Genomic DNA, 18990 nt, shown 5'->3' with positions numbered 1-18990 from the left:
TTCTTTTTCCACGCAGCTGAGTTTTTCAATACGCTCATCCACGCCATGGACCTTCCCCAACTGAGACAGTTCCCATATAATTATTACATGAACCCTTGTGCAAGAAGCCTCTAATGTATATTGCATGTTGACTACCTAAATTTATTCCCTCCTTACTCAAGAGCCCACCGATGATCTGATCAACTTATTTGTGGAATATCAAAGTTTGATCCGCGAGATGTAAGCTTTGCAAGGTTAGATGGGCCTACTAAACTCTGACATTGCTCTGCCTAGCCTTCACGATCTACTTGTACTGATTGGAATCGACTTGTTTCGAGCAAAGCCGATCGTGTATAGCCTCAGCGATGCCAATCTGTCAGGACTTTAGAGCCTAAAGACACCATCGGGTGGTGTATAAAGACCTATTTGTATTCGAGATTGAAGCAGCTCGATGCTAAAGAACAAGATCCAGGATGGAAAATAAGCACTATCCGCTCCTCTTGTCCTTCTCCCTTCTCAACCCGAAATCACCACGTACACCTCATTTATAGCCCGTGAAACAAACCTTCCTCGGCATCAGATCACAAATTTGTTCATCGTAATCAACAAGCATCCTATCAAAGCAAGTTCTCTTCTACTACCAACAAGGTGGTCGCTTTCACCCGGCTGACTGATCACCCATTTTCCAGAAATCACAACAATGACCTAGTCCAGAGTTACTGAGTTGTGACTCCCGAGTTCGGATTCGCACATTCCGCCTTGAAATCCGCAACGGACATCATCCTACAGTCTGGGGAATAGAGAGAATAGAGACATATGAATCAATCAACGAATCTCAGACTATAAAGCCAGATGGCCGGAGACATTCTCTATGGTGAAATTAGTATAAGAGCAACCCATGACAGTTGATGAAATTCGAGATCCTGCAGTCCTCCCAACTGTTTGACGAGACGCTCGCGTCCCACTGCCAACCTTACCATATACTATGAGGCGTGGTCAAACGTCTGGGCCCTAGGTGACGGCGATGGAAAACGACTGCGAGACCCAAAATAGACAGCGCAGCGGCGACCCCCGCCAGAGAATGAATGAGCAGTCTTCATTTCCTACTGTCGGGGACCCTTGTAGTGGTGGTTGTCTTAGCCTTGGCTTGGGTCTTCGTGGTGTGCCGGTAGGAAAGTGCAGTTGGGTATCGAGGATGAATTTGATCTCACAGATCCTGCTGTCCCTGATCTGCAAGTGGGGTGGGTAGTAAAAAGGACAAAAGTGAAAGTCAGTTTAGTCAAATTTCGAGTTTGAAGTGGAATCAATCGTAAATCGGAAGTGAGATTCATCAGTAAATAGTAGACCATGTGTGCTAAAAAGGTATAGAGTAGGGTTGGGAAAGATAGGGCAGCTCAGTGACAAAAACATGGCCGTACATATTCAAGTATCCAGTGTTATTCATAAAATCCTTCCATTTTGGTATCTATGTCATAAAACAAAAAAGGAACATGTCCCTTCTATACATGTAGCAACTCTATCGACCATTTCTCGTACGAAAAAAAGCTTACTGCTTATCGGGGAAGCCGAAGTTGACACCGAAGGGAGGGTAGACAAAGCGCTGGAGCTTGCCCTCGGCCTGGAGACCATCGCTGTACTTGCGAAGGGTAGCCAGATCCTCAGCGTCCAAGAAGATCAAGTCGGCACGGTTAGCCTCAATGCGGGCAGGGGTGACGGACTTGGCCAGGACTGAGGAGCCACGGGCGACTAGGAGGACAATCAGTCAGTACGCTATATCCGGTCTAGTGGGCAAAAGCTTGAAATACTTACTGTGCCAGCTGAGCAGAACAGTAGCCGGAGTAACTCCGCGCTTGTGGGCGACGGCCATGATGGGCTCGGCGCTGAAGAGCGGGCTGCCGGTACTGCCAAGTGGGCTGTAAGCGGTGATGTGAATGCCAGTCTTGTTGCAGAAGTCGACAATCTCCTGCTGGGGGAGCAAGGGGTGGTTCTCAATCTGGTTGACAGCGGGAACAATAGTGGCCTGGGCCAGAAGTTCCTCAAGGAACTTGAGACTGTAGTTCGAGACACCGATGGCCCTGACCTTGCCAGTGCCGATGAGCTTCTCCATACTCTTGTATGTAGTCACATGGGAGTGGCTGTGAATAATGTCCCGTGAGCCATCAGCGAGCTTGGGGAAGATGTTGTGGTTTCCTGTGATGGAAGTCAGCGCCGCGAATCTGCATATTTGAAGAAACTCAACTCACCCTTGGGGTTCATTGCCAGAGGCCAGTGCATCAGATAGAGGTCGACATAGTCGAGTCCGAGGTCTTTCAGACTCTGCTCAAGACCCTCCTCAACACGGGCGTGGAAGGAGCACCACAGCTTAGTGGTCACGAAGAGATCCTCGCGCTTGACAAAGCCGGCGTCAATGGCCTCCTTGATGCCCTGACCGACTTCGTTCTCGTTGCCGTAGCAAAGCGCGGCATCAATGTGACGGTAGCCGACTTTGATGGCGTGGAATACGGCGCGCGCAACCTCGCCGGGCTGGGATTGCCATGTTCCCAGGCCGAGTGCGGGGATCTCGGCTCCAGTATTGAGCTTGAAACGGGTATCGCAGGCAGCCATTGTGAATTTATGGGGGTATCAAGAGAAAAAGAAGATTATTTACACAGAATAAGGGAATATGAACAAATTGAAGTAGAAATGGTCAAGAAAAGTCCTGGGGAAAGGCGGGGGTTTACAAAGGATAACAACCCCCACACGGCTATCGGGGTTATTCCGTTCCTCCAAGGAAGTCGGGCTTTTTTCCATCAATCACCTCGACCATCTTCTGGGATCTTCGATGTTCTTGGAATATTCTATTGGGAGAGTTCTATATTTTTTCGATCGACCTCGAGGAGAATGAAATTCCCCACACAATAACCGTCAGACCAGAATTCAGGAGAACAAGTCAGCAGATCTGCGGAAACCGTCTTCCAGTTCGACAGATTCCTCTCCGCTTGACATCACAGCCACTCCACATGGTTGGCCTGTGGTCGTGGGGTAATTGCAGCTGCCAATCATCGTCGTCCTTTTGGAGAGCAACCCAGATCTCCATCGGCGCGGAAGCCAGAATCCGTGATGTTTGATTTTTCGTCCTACGTGCGAGTACATCGATGTCATGGCAAATCAGGCAAATGAGGCAAATGGATATGGGGAGAGCCCTCACACAACTGCTGATATCGGAAATCTACACGCGATATTTTGCACATCGGATTTTCCTGGCCTTAACCCTATATATACAGTGGACCTCCTAGTGTCTATTCTTCTTTTGACCCCAGACTTTCCTGATTGTGATTGCAATTCATTTGGCAATCTAAAGCATCTTATATATTATACCAAGAAACACTACTTCGCCCAACACAGTCAAAATGGCACCTGTCGCCGTCTCCCCACAGGCCTCCCCTGTCTTCAAGAAGCGGGATGGCCACGCACTGGAAGAGCTCTCGGATGCTATTGACGAGATCAACGTTCTCAAGGACATGAAGAAGCGTGAGGCTGAAAAGAAAGTGGCCGAAGAGAAGGGTCTATATGACGAGTCCGAGTTTGACAAGGAGAAGGACAAGACCAATTTCCGCCAGTACGAAGATGCCAGCGACCGAGTCAAGAACTTCTACAAAGAGCAGCACACCAAGCAGACCGTCGCCTACAACCTGAAGGCCCGCCACGACTTCCACAGCAAGACTCGTGCCGAGATGACCGTCTGGGAAGCCATGGAGAAGCTTAACACCCTGATCGACGAGTCCGATCCCGACACCAGCCTTTCCCAGATCGACCACCTCCTGCAGTCTGCCGAGGCCATCCGCCGCGACGGCAAGCCCCGCTGGATGCAGCTGACCGGTCTGATTCACGACCTGGGCAAGCTCCTCTTCTTCTTCGATGCTGAAGGCCAATGGGACGTTGTCGGCGATACCTTCCCCGTCGGCTGTGGCTTCGACGATAAAATCGTCTACGGCCGCGAGTCGTTCCGCGATAACGAGGACTTCGGCCACAAGATCTACGATACTAAGTTTGGTATCTACACACCCGGCTGCGGCCTCGACAATGTGATGCTCTCCTGGGGTCACGATGAGTACCTCTACCATCTCGCTAAGGAGCAGTCGACCCTTCCCGATGAGGCACTCGCTATGATCCGCTATCACTCCTTCTATCCCTGGCACAGCGCCGGTGCGTACCACGAGTTGATGAATGAGCACGACCGTGATATGCTCCGTGCTGTCAAGGCTTTCAACCCTTATGACTTGTACAGCAAGAGTGATGGAATTCCCAGTGTTGAGGAGTTGAAGGTATGTTTTTTCGCTTCTACTGATGATCTGTGAATTTGAGGCTGACTTGTTTCTTTCTAGCCGTACTACCTAGAGCTCATCGATGAGTACTTCCCCACCAAGGTCCTGAAGTGGTAGAGGTCTGCGACTTGCTCTCCTCGCGTCTTTGTTCCACACATTTTTCATGATTCCCCATTTTTTCACTAGTTCTATGAAAATAGCTACGATACTTGCCATCACATTCAATTAGCGTTAAAAACCATACTTTGTCAATCGTTCCAAGCAATCAAACCCAGAAATTACCTGAATAAATTGATAGAGACGAAATTAATCAACTCTTCAACACTATTTTTCACACTTCAAAGTAGTCAAGCTTCATAGTCTAGCGCTCAGCTTTCTCAACTCTTTAATAATCTCACATTACACCACATACAATTTACATTCGTCAGGAGAGGTTACGGAGATGTCAAGATATCAAGGATCGCTACTGGTAAAGGACAACTCACTTACTGCAATTACACAATTTCCCTTCGATATTACCATATCTAGAGTTAGAAGAGTCTACTTTGGACCAAAACACAAGATCGCATCGATATGTAAGTCATGTCATCTTCATTTGGAAAAGTATGTATAAGCGTTGAACGTATATAGGGTATATTTTAAAATGCCCAGGGCACATCACAAATTATTTACAGACTAGCCAACTGCGACCGTTTCCCATCCTCATCGAAGTAAATCTTCTTCTCTGTAACCATGGACTCCTGCAGCGCAGCACCAATGCGAACAGCCTTGACAGCATTCTCAAGATCAAGAGGCAGTGCCGTGTTATCAAGACAGCAAGCCGTGAACTCATTAGCCTCGGTAACAAACGCATACTCGAAGCGATCATAGTAGTTCTGGGGGATCTCCTCTCCGGACGCCGGTCTCATCGTAGATATTAACGTGGTTCATTGCAGGCTGGTTGTTAATCGCCAGCTTTCCCTTGGTGCCGATAATCTCAGTGACATCCTCCTGGCCAGCGGCCATCATGCGGGAAGCATAGAAGTAGGCAATACGGCCATCGTAGAACTCGACCAGGCCGACGGCGTTGTCGCGGTCGTTGTGCTTGCGCAGGTCGGGCTCGACGGCTGTGTTGCCAATCGCCGACACGGACTTCACTTTGCAGTCGTTGCCGAAGAACCAAAGAGTGAGGTCAATGTCGTGGATGGAGCAGTCGACAAAGATGCCGCCGGAGAACTCGGCGTACGCGACAAAGAACCCGCTGGGATCGAGCTTATCGCAGGTCTGGCTGCGGAGTACGGATGCAGTGCCGATTGCTCCTGCCTGCATCTTCTGGTATGCGTCGCGGTAGGACTTGTCGAAGCGTCGGGAGAAGCCGCACATCACCTTAAGGTCTGGCTTCTTGGCTGCTGCGTCGACGACGGTTTGAGACTGTATAAGAGGCAGATTGTTAGTTCTTAGGTTCAATGGTTGGTTCTTTGTATTTGGTAGACTCATTGAGGTTGAGCTGGATTCAAAACACAACTGACTTACCACTTCGGGACTTGTGGAGATAGGCTTCTCGCAAAGAGTGTGCTTGCCTGCTTCAATTGCCTTGATTGCTTGCTCGGCATGCACAGCAGTTGCCGATGCAACCACCACGGCAACCAGACCTTCATGCTTGAGCATGTCGTCGTAGTTCTGGTACAGGGTTACGCCGAAGGGCTCGAGGTGGATTTTGGCCCATTCGAGTTCGACGGGGTCAGGGGAGCTGGCAGCCACAAGCTCAGCTCGGGGAGTACGCTCCAGGAAGTTCAGAGCATGGCGCTTGCCCATACGGCCTAGACCAGCACAGCCGATCTTCAATCTTTGGGTAGCCATTATATATAAAATGTAAAGGTCAAAGAAAGGATATCAAGAAGAAATAAAATCAATAGCTAATAGAGAGGGGATTCTACAACTGGGCGACTCCAAGTTATAAGGCCGAAACTAAATGCGGAGGTCAGTCTCCGACAACTCCGCAAAACGTGGGGTCGGAAAGTGAATTCCACACCGACGAAGTCCTAAAAAAGGACCTCGGGACATAAAAAAAGAGGCTATCAACTCGTGGATTCACTGCCGTCGGCTTTCTTCGATTCCCGTCGCAATCTTCGCTTCGCAATATCCACTGGATCCGCAAATCCATCACCTCTCAGCCAGGTCAAAGCCTTGCGTAGCCCCCCACCCTGCACGGCTTCAGGGTTCCCCTCAAGGATTGACCCCATAAGCGCCCAGGACAGAACAAACAACAATAGTTCCCCGCCCTTGCGGCCCTTCCATAGTCCACGCTTGACCCCGGTCTTGTACGCCGAATCAACAGCGGCCCGGAAGAACCAGAGGAATGTGCTGCGGCTGTTTCCCAGGAACAAGAATGGCAGACCGCCCAGTGCCCCACTGAGGAAGAATCGCTTGGTAGGAAGTGTTGTGCGGGGCAAGTTGTGGTTCAGGAGACAGACACTACCCCAGGCTGAGCCAATTGCAGCAGAGATAACCGCTGTCATGGTGATAATACGCTTCGAAATAGTATTCACTGACGAAATAGGCTGAAACAGAATGCTCTTGAATTTGGGGATTGAAAGCGCCAGAGTGATGGTCGTTAGGAATCGCGCAAGCGGCGGCACGGAGAGGAGAATGTGGTGCAAGAACGCCGTGCTACAGTTCGGGAGCTTAGGGTGCAAGAGAGCGCATGATAGACTTGTGATTGCAGGGTGTGCTGGTCCAGTGATTGGAGAGATGGAAGCCACTGATGATGGCAAGGTGTTGAGATCACCCGGGTGTAGAATTGGAGAAACGAATGCCCTGTGTCATATTAGCGACAATACGCTTTAGCAGAATCAACTTCAAACATACGGCCAGCGGAGATCAGCAATGGAGGCAAGAGAGTTCACAATCTCTTCTTTCTCGGGCCAGGCGATGTTGACCGGAAGCGACTCTGGTCGGCCTTGAATGTAGCTCGGCGAGAGCCTGAAAATGACTTTTCCAAACCACTATGGCATCAAATTAGCGACCGTGACTCAAAAAAGGATTTCCGACCACAAACATTAGGTGTAGTCTCACGATCAAACACGAACGCATGGAAGAGCTGCGCAAACGAGATGGGCATCAACAGCCAGCTGCCGAACCACCACGGGCGCTTATCCAGCCAGCCATTTGAGTCCAGGACATTAAACAAGAACTCCAAGCTTCTGGTGCCTGTGTAAATTGCCGCAGTCAGTCGGAGCTGGTCCTGCGGACAGATGCCTAGCGCGAAACCAGCCAGACTTGCGCCGATCGCTGGCGCAAAGCGCGAGGTCAGCGCCTGCGAGACATGCGGGTTGCGCTCTCTGAATGGCTTTGCATCGTCGGTGCGGAGGTTCGCTCGCAATCGGACGAGGAAGCGGTAGAGGAGGCGATGGATGAGAAGGAGGAGAGAGAGGGAGATGGAGAGACGGAATTTGGGAGACCGGAAGAGGGGCGTTCGAGTCTTTTTCCTGTTGGTTAGAGCGAGCGTTAGTGCATATTCCTAAAAGAGGCCTCTGCGTAGATTAAACCGATCTTACTGTGAGGCGCCTTGGAACCGAGTAATCAACAGATCCGCCAACTTCAACGCGATTCCGGAGCCGACAAAGACTCGCAGCGATGAGCGAATAGCGGCTTCACTGTGTCGATTCTTTGGGCGAGCGATGACATCGTAGCGAGATGGGGATGGGAGTTTGTTTTGGATGGCAGGGGCGCGTCTGACCACTGATTCATGGAGGAATCGGTATTCTTTGGCGCTGAGACATACGCGGAGGACATCGCGTAAGGCGCGAGGTGGAAGGTCCAGCGCCTCCCCTGGGACTGGAGGGTTGTCCGCAGACATGTTGTTGTTGATGCCAAGTTAGAGCATAATCAGGTGAAGTCCGGGGCTGAGAAGGTCGAGTGGTCCGATGCGGAGAAGCCGACCTCGGCAATTCTCACCCGTTGGTCTTGCCTTGCCATGACATTTTAGTTGATTCTGTCGATATCACGGGTTGTAGCTTACTCGCCATGGAAGCTGTTGAGTATCTTGGGGATTGTAGAGGTCCTGACGACCCAGTCGCATTTTGTTTATCTCGTGTCATCTACCGCGAGAGCTTTCCCGCATACAACAACTTTCCGAAGAGGAGGTGAAGATCGAATATTTATACAACACGACTTTGATTCCCACAGACATTCGAATGGATGGTATAACGATAGTATCGGGAAAGCGAAGCCACAGAACGATATGAAGGCCCTACAGGACCTGCAATTCTGGCTAGGAGGCAAGGCTGACGCTTTGCCTCGAGCGAATCCTTGAGGCCAGAATCATCATGAAGCTTTTATGTTTCTCATCCTTCTTGCTATAACACTAAGGCTAACAAGATACTATATTTCTTTTTCTAGGATGAATCTGTCCGATACGCTATATCCCACCATACATGTTATGTTGATGCGAAGTCACAGTATAACTGAGGTCCGGCTCAACACTTAGATGCCACCCTGAATTGAGAACCGGCATAAAGGCATTTTGCACCTTTTCCCAAAAGATCTGCCTCGATATCCATGAGCCGGTTATACTTAGCAACTCTCTCACCCCGGCAGGGGGCCCCAGATTTCAGATGGCCCGTCCTTAAGCCCACGACCAAATCTGCAATGAAATCATCGGTCGTCTCACCAGATCGGTGAGATACAAAAACACTCCAGTCAAAGCTGTAGGCCAAGTTCGCCCTATGAATAATTAGAACATTCTCTCTGGGGGAATCGTAGGGGAAACCTACGCCTCAATTGCTTCGGAAATGGTGCCTATTTGGTTGATTTTGAGCAGCATCGAATTGCACGCCCTCTTTTCGTTGGCCTCCTGCACATATTTCGTATTGGTAACCAGCAAATCATCCCCAACCAGTTCAGCTGGACATTCCTTGTTGAATTCGGTCCAACTGTCCCAATCGGTTTCGGCGAACGGATCTTCAAGTAAAACGATCGGATAATTTTGCAACAATGAGCGATACAGGTCTGTAAGCTGTTTTGAGCTTTGCAAGTTCGGTTTGTCGTCTTTGAACGCAATATCGTAGTTCCCATCCTTGAAGAATTCGCTTGATGCAGGATCAATGGCGAATTTTATTCTGCCGCTATATCCAGCAAGAGAGACGGCTTGAACCAGGAGGTCTAGTGCCTCATGAGGCTGGGAGATCGGTGGTGCAAACCCTCCTTCGTCTCCAATACCGGTAGCTTGAGAGTATCAGTAATGGCTGCATAGGATCCATAGTGAAAGGCGCACTAACCAGATGTTCCAAACTTCTCGACGATGACCTTCTTCAGCTTCTGGTAAACCTCGCAGCCCATTTGTACTGCTTCCGTGAAAGATGATGCTCCAACAGGAGCAATCATAGTCTCTTGAAAAGCCATCTTGTTGCCCGAATGCACACCTCCATTTAGGACATTGAAGAACGGCACTGGCATGACGAATGGTTTTTTCGCTCCAGACTCACGCCGAAGGAACTCGTACAATGGAATCCCCTGATATATATCAGCCATCATGTCGAATCGTCAATCTTAATTATAGCTTACAGCATGTGCTGCACCCGCTCTGGCACATGCCATACTGGCGCCCAAAATGGCATTCGCGCCGAGCTTCGACTTATTTTTCGTACCGTCCAGATGCTTAAGAAGGCAATCAATCATCCTCTGGTCTGTATCAACCTTGAGCCCGCTCTGTACTAGAGCGGGACCAATGACCAGTCGAATGTTCGAAACAGCTTTCTGGACGCCCTGGCCGCCATATGCAGAATTATCCCCATCTCGCAGCTCAATGGCTTCATTCGCACCTGTAGATGCACCAGACGGAACGATGGCTCGAAAGGTACCTGCATCAGTGTAAGAAACGAGTTTAGCTATTGTTGGTGCTCTCTTACCTCTGTCCGTAGTGAGATCAACTTGAACAGTTGGGTGTCCCCGCGAATCCAAGCGCTGGGCAGCTTGGACCGACCTGATCATCGTGAATTCGAAATGACGTAGCGTGGTGAGTTGATGGGTTCAAAGCTTGGATGACCATCGCATGAGAATGTTTTGTTCTTGCTATTCATCACCCAGGTACAGTAAATATTACAATGGCAAGGGGTGACGTAGAGTAGCTATAAATTAACCTGTGACAGGTGATGATGTCAAGCGGATGACGGTTGATTCTCATAGCCAGATCTATAGACCAACACTTTTCTTTATTGTACGCTTCTGACTCCAATGTACTCTCGGGCAATCTGAGCCCATCGCGACGGCTCATTGTAAAATAACTTGGTAAGCAGAATATGGTTGTAATTATTGTAGTTACTAGACAGATCCATAGTATATATACTGTTCGAGCGGAAAGTTTTGCCGCACCTTTCGAATCCATTACGACTTCAAGATGTTCATTTGAAGCAAGCTGCATTGCAGTTTTGTCCAAATTTTTCGCAGGATTGAGGTCTACTGTTTTCTGGAAGTTGTCCCCGAAGATCAGCTTTATAATACATAAATTTCCGAAACGAGCTGTCGCTATCCAGGGTATCTCCTTCTTGTTTGTTCCGATGGTTTATATCAAATCGATTACCCAACTGCAGTAGGCTCACCACAAAGCAGATAATCTCCTTCGGTCCTTTTACTACATAACTCGGATAGAGCAACTCGAACATCGCATCGGTATCCTATCGCGCTTAGCGAAAGGAGTGTATGCCCATAATCAAGTACGATATGCTTGAACAGAATCTGTGCTCAGGTCAGGGGTAACTAGATAAATGCATACCTAACTACTCCGTGCCTATGGAGTCCCCCTAGGCATCTTTATTTATGCATACTAATACATTGTTGTTTCACTGCATATCTAGATATGGCGCCAATCAAACAAAAGACCGCATGCCAAATTAAAGAGTGGATTTTTGTCTCAGCGCCACAAAATCTTTCGCGATAGGTCTTCATGCACGGAGTATTTGGCTAGCCCTAAGGAGTACATCGAGAAATTCCTCAAATCAAGTGCTTGGCGTGAAACACAAGCTTGACGGAACTCCACATGGCTTCCCAGGTATCAATTCCATATCGCGATTGGACAATAAATATTTCAGCCCAGACTGAAACCCCATGTCTCATTCCGTTTACCCGAAAATATTCCGGGAATTAATTATTCCAGCAATGATCGTTTTCAGCGGGGCCGTACGGAGTAGATTCGGTGGAGCTAAATGGTTTCGGAGAGTTGTCGTAGCCCTAATAGATGAATCCAATGGAGCACCTAACAATTACCATGCATCCATGGATCTCATGGCTCTCCAATGAGTGGTCTGGCTGGGAACAGGGGTCAACACCATGACAGATGGTGATGCTCCCGTTTCATAAGGATACTAGCGCAGGGGCTATAAGGAGGATACTGTGCAGGCCAAGCATTTAAATATCAAAGCCAAGCTCGATGGAATAGCTTATTCAAACCCATCCATTCATTCTTACTTCATTTCATTCTTCACTCTACTCGGCTAGTTCCGAACATTTACACTCTCTTTACTTGTCTGTTGATCGGACATTTACTTCAAAATGCGTACATCTTTCGTTTCCATGCTGGCCCTCGGTGCCGCCGTTGTGTCTGCTGCCCCAGCTCCTACTAGTGTTTCCGAACTGGTTGAGCGCTCGTCCTCGACTTGCACCTTTACCTCAGCCGCCAGCGCCATTGCTAGCAAGAAGGCTTGTTCCACCATTGTGCTGGATAACATCGAAGTCCCTGCTGGCGTGACTCTCGATCTTACCAAGCTGGAGAGTGGTACCAAGGTAGATATCTCTGTTATTCAAGGGTCGATAACCAAAGATCTAATAGCTGCTGTATAGGTCATCTTCAAGGGCGAAACTACCTTCGGATATAAAGAGTGGACGGGTCCCCTTATCAGCATCTCCGGCTCAAAGATTGAAGTCAGTGGACAGTCAGGCCATGTCATCAACGGCGGCGGAGCGAGCTGGTGGGACAGCGAGGGAACCAACGGCGGAAAGACCAAGCCCAAGTTCTTCTACGCCCACTCCCTGGACGACTCGTCCATCACCGGCCTGAACGTCAAGAACACCCCCGTCCAGGCTTTCAGTGTGCAGTCCGATAACCTGGTCCTCGACCAGATCACCATCGACAACTCGGACGGTGATACTGAGGGCGGCCACAACACCGATGCCTTCGATGTTGGCTCGAGCACCTATATCACCATCAGCAACGCCAATGTCAAGAACCAGGACGACTGCTTGGCTATCAACTCTGGCGAGGTAAGCAGTCAAAGGATACTTCTACCATAAAAAACAAATGAAACTAACCCGGTTGTCCGCCAGAACATCGTATTCACCGGCGGCTACTGCTCCGGCGGTCACGGTCTCTCCATTGGCTCCGTTGGCTTGCGCTCCGACAACACTGTGAAGAACGTGACCATCTCCGACTCTACCGTAACCAACTCCGCCAACGGTGTGCGCGTCAAGACCGTCTACAAGGCCACTGGTGCAGTCTCTGGCGTGACCTTCTCCAACATCAAGCTGTCCGAGATCTCTAGCTATGGTATTGTTATCGAGCAGGATTACGAGAACGGCAGCCCTACCGGTACCCCCACTACTGGTATCCCCATTACCGACCTGACTGTCGAGAAGGTTACCGGCACTGTCAAGAGCAGCGCTACTGACGTCTACATTCTTTGCGGTAGCGGTAGCTGCTCTGACTGGACCTGGTCTGGAAATTCCGTCACTGGTGGTAAGACTAGCAGTAAGTGCGAGAATGTGCCTTCTGGTGCTTCTTGCTAGATTGCTAGGGATCAAACAGTAATCACCAGGGCATCAACCAGACGAGAGTGGGCTATTTTCAAGGCAAATTTGACTGGGTGAGCTAGAAGACGAGGTTAAATATGCTATTAGTCCCTTTGGACGTCATTGTACTTATATAGCCATCTGTAGATGGATTCAATTGAATGGTTTTCAACCTACCTAATAGTAGCTGAGAATGACTATACTGTAAAACACTTTAGATTAGCAAAATTCACTCGTAGATTCAATTTCTTGTGCATCTATTAATTTCTATCTATGTTGTACATATTTCGTTGCAATTAACGCCAAGCTGAACGTTCGGTGGTGATGACGCAACGAGTTCCTTTCCCCAATCAGCCAATACTCAAGCTTCTTCTCTTACACACACAAAGCCACACCCAAATCCTATTCAAAATGCATGTTCTGCTACTCGGCGGTCATGGCAAAGTCGCCCTTCACCTTACTCCACTCCTCCTCAACCGGGGCTGGAGCGTAACCAGCGTCATCCGCAACCCTGCGCACGAAAGCGAGATTCTAGAGCTGGGCCAAGGCCACAAGGGCAACCTCAAGGTGTTACTCTCGAGTCTAGAGGATGTGAAGAGTTCCTCGGACGCTCAAAAAATCATCAACACCGTTGTGCCGGACTACGTCGTCTGGTCGGCTGGTATGGCACCCCTCACCCCTCACCCCGCACTTATCTTTAAACATCGCAACGCACAGTGCAATGAGCCATCCCCAGTTCAAATAAAGCTATGAGGCCATATAGGCCTCTATAATGCACTATGGAAAATCAACAATTCCCAAGCCACAAACTAACACGCAGACCCAGGCGCCGGCGGCAAAGGTGGTGCAGCACGCACAATCGCGATCGACCAAGAAGCAGCGAAACATTTCATAACAGCATCATTTGCATCACCAGGCGTTAGCAAACTCCTCCTGGTGTCGTACCTAGGCAGTCGACGCAAGCAGCCGAGCTGGATGCCGGACGACCAATGGGCGGGTATAGTGAAGGTCCAGACGGAAGTGCTGCCGACGTACGCGGAAGCCAAGCTAGAAGCCGACGAGTACATGACAGCGCTGGCTGCGCAGCGGAAGCGCGAGCCTGGACCGGCGCGGCCTTTCCAGGCTATCAATCTGCGGCCTGGGATTCTGACTGATCAACCTGCGACACGGAAAGTCGAGTTGGGGATCACGCCTAAGGGTGACGGAAGTGTTACTCGGGAGGACGTGGCGATCGTAGCGGATCTTTTGCTTGCTAGGGCTGATACGGAGGGATGGATTGATCTTGTTAATGGGGATGAGGGGGTTGAAGAGGCTGTTGAGAGGGTTGCGAGGGAGAAGATTGATGCTGTTGTTGGGGAGGATGTTGAGGGTATGGTTAAGAGGTTTTTTCCTTAGGGAACAATTTCCGGGCTTGAATCTCTAGGTTTCTATACTAGAAAGGGCCTGGGATTGACAGGATACTCTACTCTTCGGATCTTCCATATGTCATTCAATTATGAAAACGAACGTGAAAAGATATAAAGTTTATATGGTGTGCATATCTAAGAAAACATATTCACAGCTTGGCTTTGGGTGCCTCTACCACCCCCTTGAACTTCTGCTTCAGAATCCGACGCAGGATCTTCCCACTAGGGTTCTTAGGGATCTCATCCACAAACTGCACACCACCACGCAGACGTTTGTGGCTGGTGACCTTGCTATCCAGCCATTTGATAATGCTCACTGCTTCTTCCTTTTCGCTCCTTCCAGAAGACTTGCTCTTGGCGCTGCGAACGACACAAGCCATAGGAACCTCGGAACCGTGTGTCTCACTCTCAATACCGATAACAGCAACATCATCAATAGCATCATTGTCAACCAGATGTCCTTCCAGCTCGGCAGGAGGCACCTGGAAGCCCTTGTACTTGATGAGTTCCTTGACACGATCGGTAATGTAGAAATTACCCTTGGCGTCCTGGTACCCAACGTCACCAGTCTGGAACCATCCGTCCTCAGACAAACAGCCCTTAGTAGCCTCTGGGTTCTCGTGATAGCCCATGAACACGTTAGGTCCACTGACGTACAATTCACCAACCTCACCGACGGCAACCTCCTTGGGCTCGGAACCATCCTCTGGCATAGTCATATACTTGGCTTGCATATTAGGCATCAAGCGGCCAACGGAACCGATAGCCTCGCGCCAATCCTCCCACCGCTGGGAGTGTGTGGTTGGGCTAGTCTCGCTGAGTCCGTAGCCCTGCTTGATGCCAACCTTGATGCGGGAGTAGACTGCCTCTACCAGCTCATGCGTCAGCGGTGCAGCGCCGGAGTTCATCATGCGAAGACTTGAAAGGTCATAGTTGTCGACCACCGGGTGCTTGCCTAGCAATAGCACCACAGGGGGGACAATATAACTGAACGAGCAGCGGTAGTTCTGCACGTGAGCGCACCATTTTTCTATGTCGAATTTTGACATGACGACCAAGTGATAACCCTTATATAAAGCCTGGGCAAGTAGGCAATTCAACCCTAGAGACTCACAGTTAGTATCGTGTTCATCCGAGCATCTATGCGATTGAAAGCTATACCATAGATATGATAGAACGGCAAAAATGCCAGTACCCGATCACCCTTTCCGTCAGGACCACCATTCCAACTCAGGTTTGTACCTTCAGCGATGTACTGCTGCCTAATATTGGCAACGATATTCCGATGCGACAGCATGACACCCTTAGGCACACCCGTAGTCCCAGAAGAATAAACTAAGAAAGCTACATCCTTCGCGGGAGTGATCTTCTGCTTGCGGTAGCGGGTAGCACCAGAGATATTGCGCACAGAGCTAAAATGCTTGGTCCGCACATCGGGATCCCGCTGGTCCCCAATCAGGATAATGCGATCCTCGGATAAGCCGACTTTCTTCGCAGCTTCCCGCGCCACAGACAGCACCGAGGCCTGCGTTACAAGTCCCTTGGCGTTAGAGTTCTTGAGCTGGAAGGCCAGCTCGTCAACTGTGTAGCCTGGGTTCGCAGGCGAGATAATTCCGCCGGCCCAAAGTGTGCCCCACATCACCACGGGTGTGTCGATGCTGTTTGGCGTGAAGAGGGCCAGCACATCACCCTTGCGCCACTCATACAGAGCTTTCAGGCCCTTGCCAAAATCTAGCGAGGCCTCGCGTAGCGATTTGTATGTGTAATGGCGCTGGGTATCGGCATCTTGGTAGATAACTGGTGGGGGTCAGCATGAAGAAAATTCAAGAGAAATGCAAATGCCGTGTTCAACGCAGCGCACCACTGGGTTCTCATTGAATATCACGCACTCTTATCATCGGGGTAAGCCCTATCCTTGCGCTCAAATAGAAAGGTCCAGAGGTCCACTTCTGGGATGTCGACCAGAGGGTAATTGGAGGCGACAGGCATTATGGGGTAATAAAGCCAAGGATTCGATGCCGGTGAATGTGATCGAGGCTCAAAAAGACTGTCAGGTGAAAGACGAAAGGGACGCACACGAGCAACCGAGTATGTACTTAAAAGAGGTGAGATGGGTCTTTCTCCGCAATCTCGGCTGACGGCTTGCCTCGGTCCAATATCGCAGGGGCCCAAGCCAATTAAAAACTGCTTGTTCCTTGACTCTTCAGCATTAAATTGGAGGAATTGAAAGATCCAATCTCATACTGTTCACTGCATATTCCGAATAATCATCTGTTCCGTTGAGGTTCATGCAGGATACTCATTGATATCCTTGACATCCATCCTTGATATCGGCACTCAGAGACCTCGATCTCGGCAGTTTGACAGAGATAAGCAACTACTTCACCGAATGCCGGATGAAACCTTGGAAGATAGAGGAAAGACACATTTATAGAGTAGCTCAAATAGAATAATAATAAGGTCTGGTGAATGGAACATCGCAATGTCATGCCCACCTGGAACCTCACAATTTGATAAGTATCAGCTTCAAACCTTCGAAGTCAGGTAATTTTATAGTGACATGAAACAGTTTAATGCAAGACTATAATACACAGAACGACGTGGAGCGGCCAACTCATTCGGGAAGAGGCCGTTGTAGGAATATATATCTGTGTAACTCGAGATATGTGTCCATGATAGCAATGCAGAGGTATAGAATGTGCTGCCAATGATTGCTAGTTTATATTCCATTACGTTTAATACAATGAGGCAATGAGGCTCAATAAACAAATAAATTGGATACCACGATGCCCCTTCCCCAGAGTAAAGGTAGCGGAGCCCAATTTGTGGAACAATTCACAGTAATATGTACAACGGTGCAGTCTCCATGAACCTCATGACCTAGACGTAGGGACCATGAGACGGGCGTGTCCGGTGCTGTCTAGTCTGCCCCTCCGAATTACTTGGCCTACAATGTGTCTGGAAATGAATTTGTAGTGTCGTTAGATTTAGACTCCTTCCCCGGCGACACAAAGCGAGACGAGTGAAGGAGTATCTTTTTGACCTCGCCAGATTCGACGAGGGACTAAATCCAGATCCCAATATGATATCATGCCGACAAGATCTTAAATTGAGTTGGAAACAGCGGACCCAGACTGGAAATACATGCTGAAAAAAAGAGCCCAGATGAGAGTTTTGCTGAATTCCATTTTTGCTTTCCCAGCACCATTTCCTCCACACGCCACTCCGGGGGGAATCGTTTGAAATCGTTTACTTGAGGGGAATGAAACGGGAAGAGTGGGTGGCACCAATACCGGGACGACCGTGCTTGACGGGCTTGCTAGGAGGTTGTTAGTGTGCTGATGTTAAATGGCCATGCGAAAAATTCCCGGGAGCACATACTAAGAGATAGAGAACTCAGCCAAGTAGTGACCAACCATCTCGGGCTTGATCTCAACCTGGTTGAACTCCTTACCGGAGTAGATACCGACGACGGAGCCGATCATCTCGGGGACGACGATCATGTCACGGAGGTGAGTCTTGACGAGATCGGGCTTCTCGTTGGGCTTGGCCTCCTGCTTGGCCTTGCGGAGCTTCTTGATGAGACCCATGGGCTTGCGCTTCAGGCCGCGGTTGAAACGTCTGCGGGCACGGGCGTGAACGACATCACGGAGCTGCTCGGAGGAAAGGTCGAGGAGCCTGTAAAAGGATTCAGTCAGACTAATGTCCTTGCTTGTTTATGATCCCTGTTGTCCATTCGCAACGCAGCGACAAAGAGGCGACAATAAAGATGCCATATGCGGTTCATCCATAATGGTTGTTGACATTGTAAATGACCACCTTCAATTTCGTCTCACGAGGTACTGGCTGCGAATGGATGTCCAAGGATTCGATGATTGGTAATGTAAACGTACTGGTCGAGGTCAATGCCGCGGTAAGAAAACTTGCGGAACTGTCTTCTCTTCTTGATCTCTGTTCGGCGAAGGTTCAGTCAGCGTCTGCGATCTTGTTGTAGTGCGTATCTCCCATGTCCATGTCGTTCCCCGCTAACGTCTTTCTTCAATCATCTTCGTATAGTCGATTGTAATGCGCGCCTTCTCTTCTCATTCGATTCTTCTGTCCATGGGCGATGGGTAGGGATGGGTTTGCTTGTTCATAACGTACCGGCAGCCTCCTCGGCGTTCTAGATGAAAACTCCATGTTAGTGTATCGCACGGGCTTGAAGGGCGAGGGCGAAAAACTCACGTATTCGATGTCAGCCATTTTTGCAGATATTCCTGTAAACCGCCTTTCGACCGTATCTCGAAAAGCGAAGGAGATGGGTTGTCGGAAATTGTCGTGTCGCTAAGCGGTCGGGCTGCTAACACACAGGCTGTAGGAGGTGGGCAGCACTCGTTAAGCGACGGGTAGGTTCCAAGCCCTAGACACTATACCCTTTCGGGCAATACGTAATTTACTTTGAAACATTGGTCTTTGCTTTGTAATCAAACTCTTTGTAATCTTTATTTACCTGACTTTGCTTGGGGAAACATCAGTAACGTTTGTACCATTTGTGTAATTTA

At 49.4% G+C, this 18990-nt stretch overlaps 9 protein-coding genes across 9 annotated transcripts; 3 read left to right on the top strand and 6 right to left on the bottom strand.

Moving 5' to 3' along the window:
- Positions 1 to 1525: 1525 nt before the first annotated feature.
- Positions 1526 to 2583, bottom strand: N7518_007716 (putative glycerol dehydrogenase; the record flags this gene model as incomplete). The annotated part of the gene is made up of 3 exons (XM_057188643.1): positions 1526 to 1725; positions 1789 to 2169; positions 2223 to 2583. The coding sequence occupies 3 exons, from the start codon at positions 2581 to 2583 to the stop codon at positions 1526 to 1528; spliced, it is 942 nt and encodes a 313-aa protein (XP_057040346.1).
- A 785-nt stretch (positions 2584 to 3368) lies between these two features.
- On the top strand, positions 3369 to 4400 carry N7518_007715 (inositol oxygenase; the record flags this gene model as incomplete). The annotated part of the gene is made up of 2 exons (XM_057188642.1): positions 3369 to 4283; positions 4344 to 4400. The coding sequence occupies 2 exons, from the start codon at positions 3369 to 3371 to the stop codon at positions 4398 to 4400; spliced, it is 972 nt and encodes a 323-aa protein (XP_057040345.1).
- A 551-nt stretch (positions 4401 to 4951) lies between these two features.
- Positions 4952 to 6122, bottom strand: N7518_007714 (putative NAD binding Rossmann fold oxidoreductase; the record flags this gene model as incomplete). The annotated part of the gene is made up of 3 exons (XM_057188641.1): positions 4952 to 5137; positions 5181 to 5693; positions 5796 to 6122. The coding sequence occupies 3 exons, from the start codon at positions 6120 to 6122 to the stop codon at positions 4952 to 4954; spliced, it is 1026 nt and encodes a 341-aa protein (XP_057040344.1).
- Positions 6123 to 6340: 218 nt separating this feature from the next.
- N7518_007713 (uncharacterized protein) lies at positions 6341 to 8121 on the bottom strand (the record flags this gene model as incomplete). Its single annotated transcript, XM_057188640.1, has 4 exons — positions 6341 to 7079; positions 7131 to 7267; positions 7321 to 7750; positions 7820 to 8121. The coding sequence occupies 4 exons, from the start codon at positions 8119 to 8121 to the stop codon at positions 6341 to 6343; spliced, it is 1608 nt and encodes a 535-aa protein (XP_057040343.1).
- Positions 8122 to 8740: 619 nt separating this feature from the next.
- Positions 8741 to 10253, bottom strand: N7518_007712 (enolase; the record flags this gene model as incomplete). Its single annotated transcript, XM_057188639.1, has 5 exons — positions 8741 to 8987; positions 9038 to 9488; positions 9542 to 9776; positions 9828 to 10123; positions 10172 to 10253. The coding sequence occupies 5 exons, from the start codon at positions 10251 to 10253 to the stop codon at positions 8741 to 8743; spliced, it is 1311 nt and encodes a 436-aa protein (XP_057040342.1).
- Positions 10254 to 11810: 1557 nt separating this feature from the next.
- Positions 11811 to 13040, top strand: N7518_007711 (glycoside hydrolase family 28 protein; the record flags this gene model as incomplete). Its single annotated transcript, XM_057188638.1, has 3 exons — positions 11811 to 12041; positions 12099 to 12518; positions 12582 to 13040. The coding sequence occupies 3 exons, from the start codon at positions 11811 to 11813 to the stop codon at positions 13038 to 13040; spliced, it is 1110 nt and encodes a 369-aa protein (XP_057040341.1).
- Positions 13041 to 13454: 414 nt separating this feature from the next.
- N7518_007710 (uncharacterized protein) lies at positions 13455 to 14438 on the top strand (the record flags this gene model as incomplete). The annotated part of the gene is made up of 2 exons (XM_057188637.1): positions 13455 to 13704; positions 13864 to 14438. The coding sequence occupies 2 exons, from the start codon at positions 13455 to 13457 to the stop codon at positions 14436 to 14438; spliced, it is 825 nt and encodes a 274-aa protein (XP_057040340.1).
- A 160-nt stretch (positions 14439 to 14598) lies between these two features.
- Positions 14599 to 16438, bottom strand: N7518_007709 (acyl--CoA ligase; the record flags this gene model as incomplete). Its single annotated transcript, XM_057188636.1, has 3 exons — positions 14599 to 15551; positions 15611 to 16246; positions 16339 to 16438. 3 exons carry the CDS (start codon positions 16436 to 16438, stop codon positions 14599 to 14601), a joined length of 1689 nt encoding a protein of 562 aa, XP_057040339.1.
- Positions 16439 to 17698: 1260 nt separating this feature from the next.
- Positions 17699 to 18691, bottom strand: N7518_007708 (40S ribosomal protein uS19; the record flags this gene model as incomplete). Its single annotated transcript, XM_057188635.1, has 5 exons — positions 17699 to 17768; positions 17831 to 18127; positions 18343 to 18400; positions 18593 to 18611; positions 18674 to 18691. The coding sequence occupies 5 exons, from the start codon at positions 18689 to 18691 to the stop codon at positions 17699 to 17701; spliced, it is 462 nt and encodes a 153-aa protein (XP_057040338.1).
- Positions 18692 to 18990: the final 299 nt, after the last annotated feature.

This window comes from Penicillium psychrosexuale (genome assembly GCF_028828465.1).
Source record: "Penicillium psychrosexuale strain IBT 29551 chromosome Unknown utg000004l, whole genome shotgun sequence".
NCBI classification, from domain to species: Eukaryota; Fungi; Ascomycota; class Eurotiomycetes; order Eurotiales; family Aspergillaceae; genus Penicillium; species Penicillium psychrosexuale.
The sequence above is the reverse complement of the archived record's forward strand: the minus strand, read 5'-3'. Positions and strand labels throughout refer to the sequence as shown.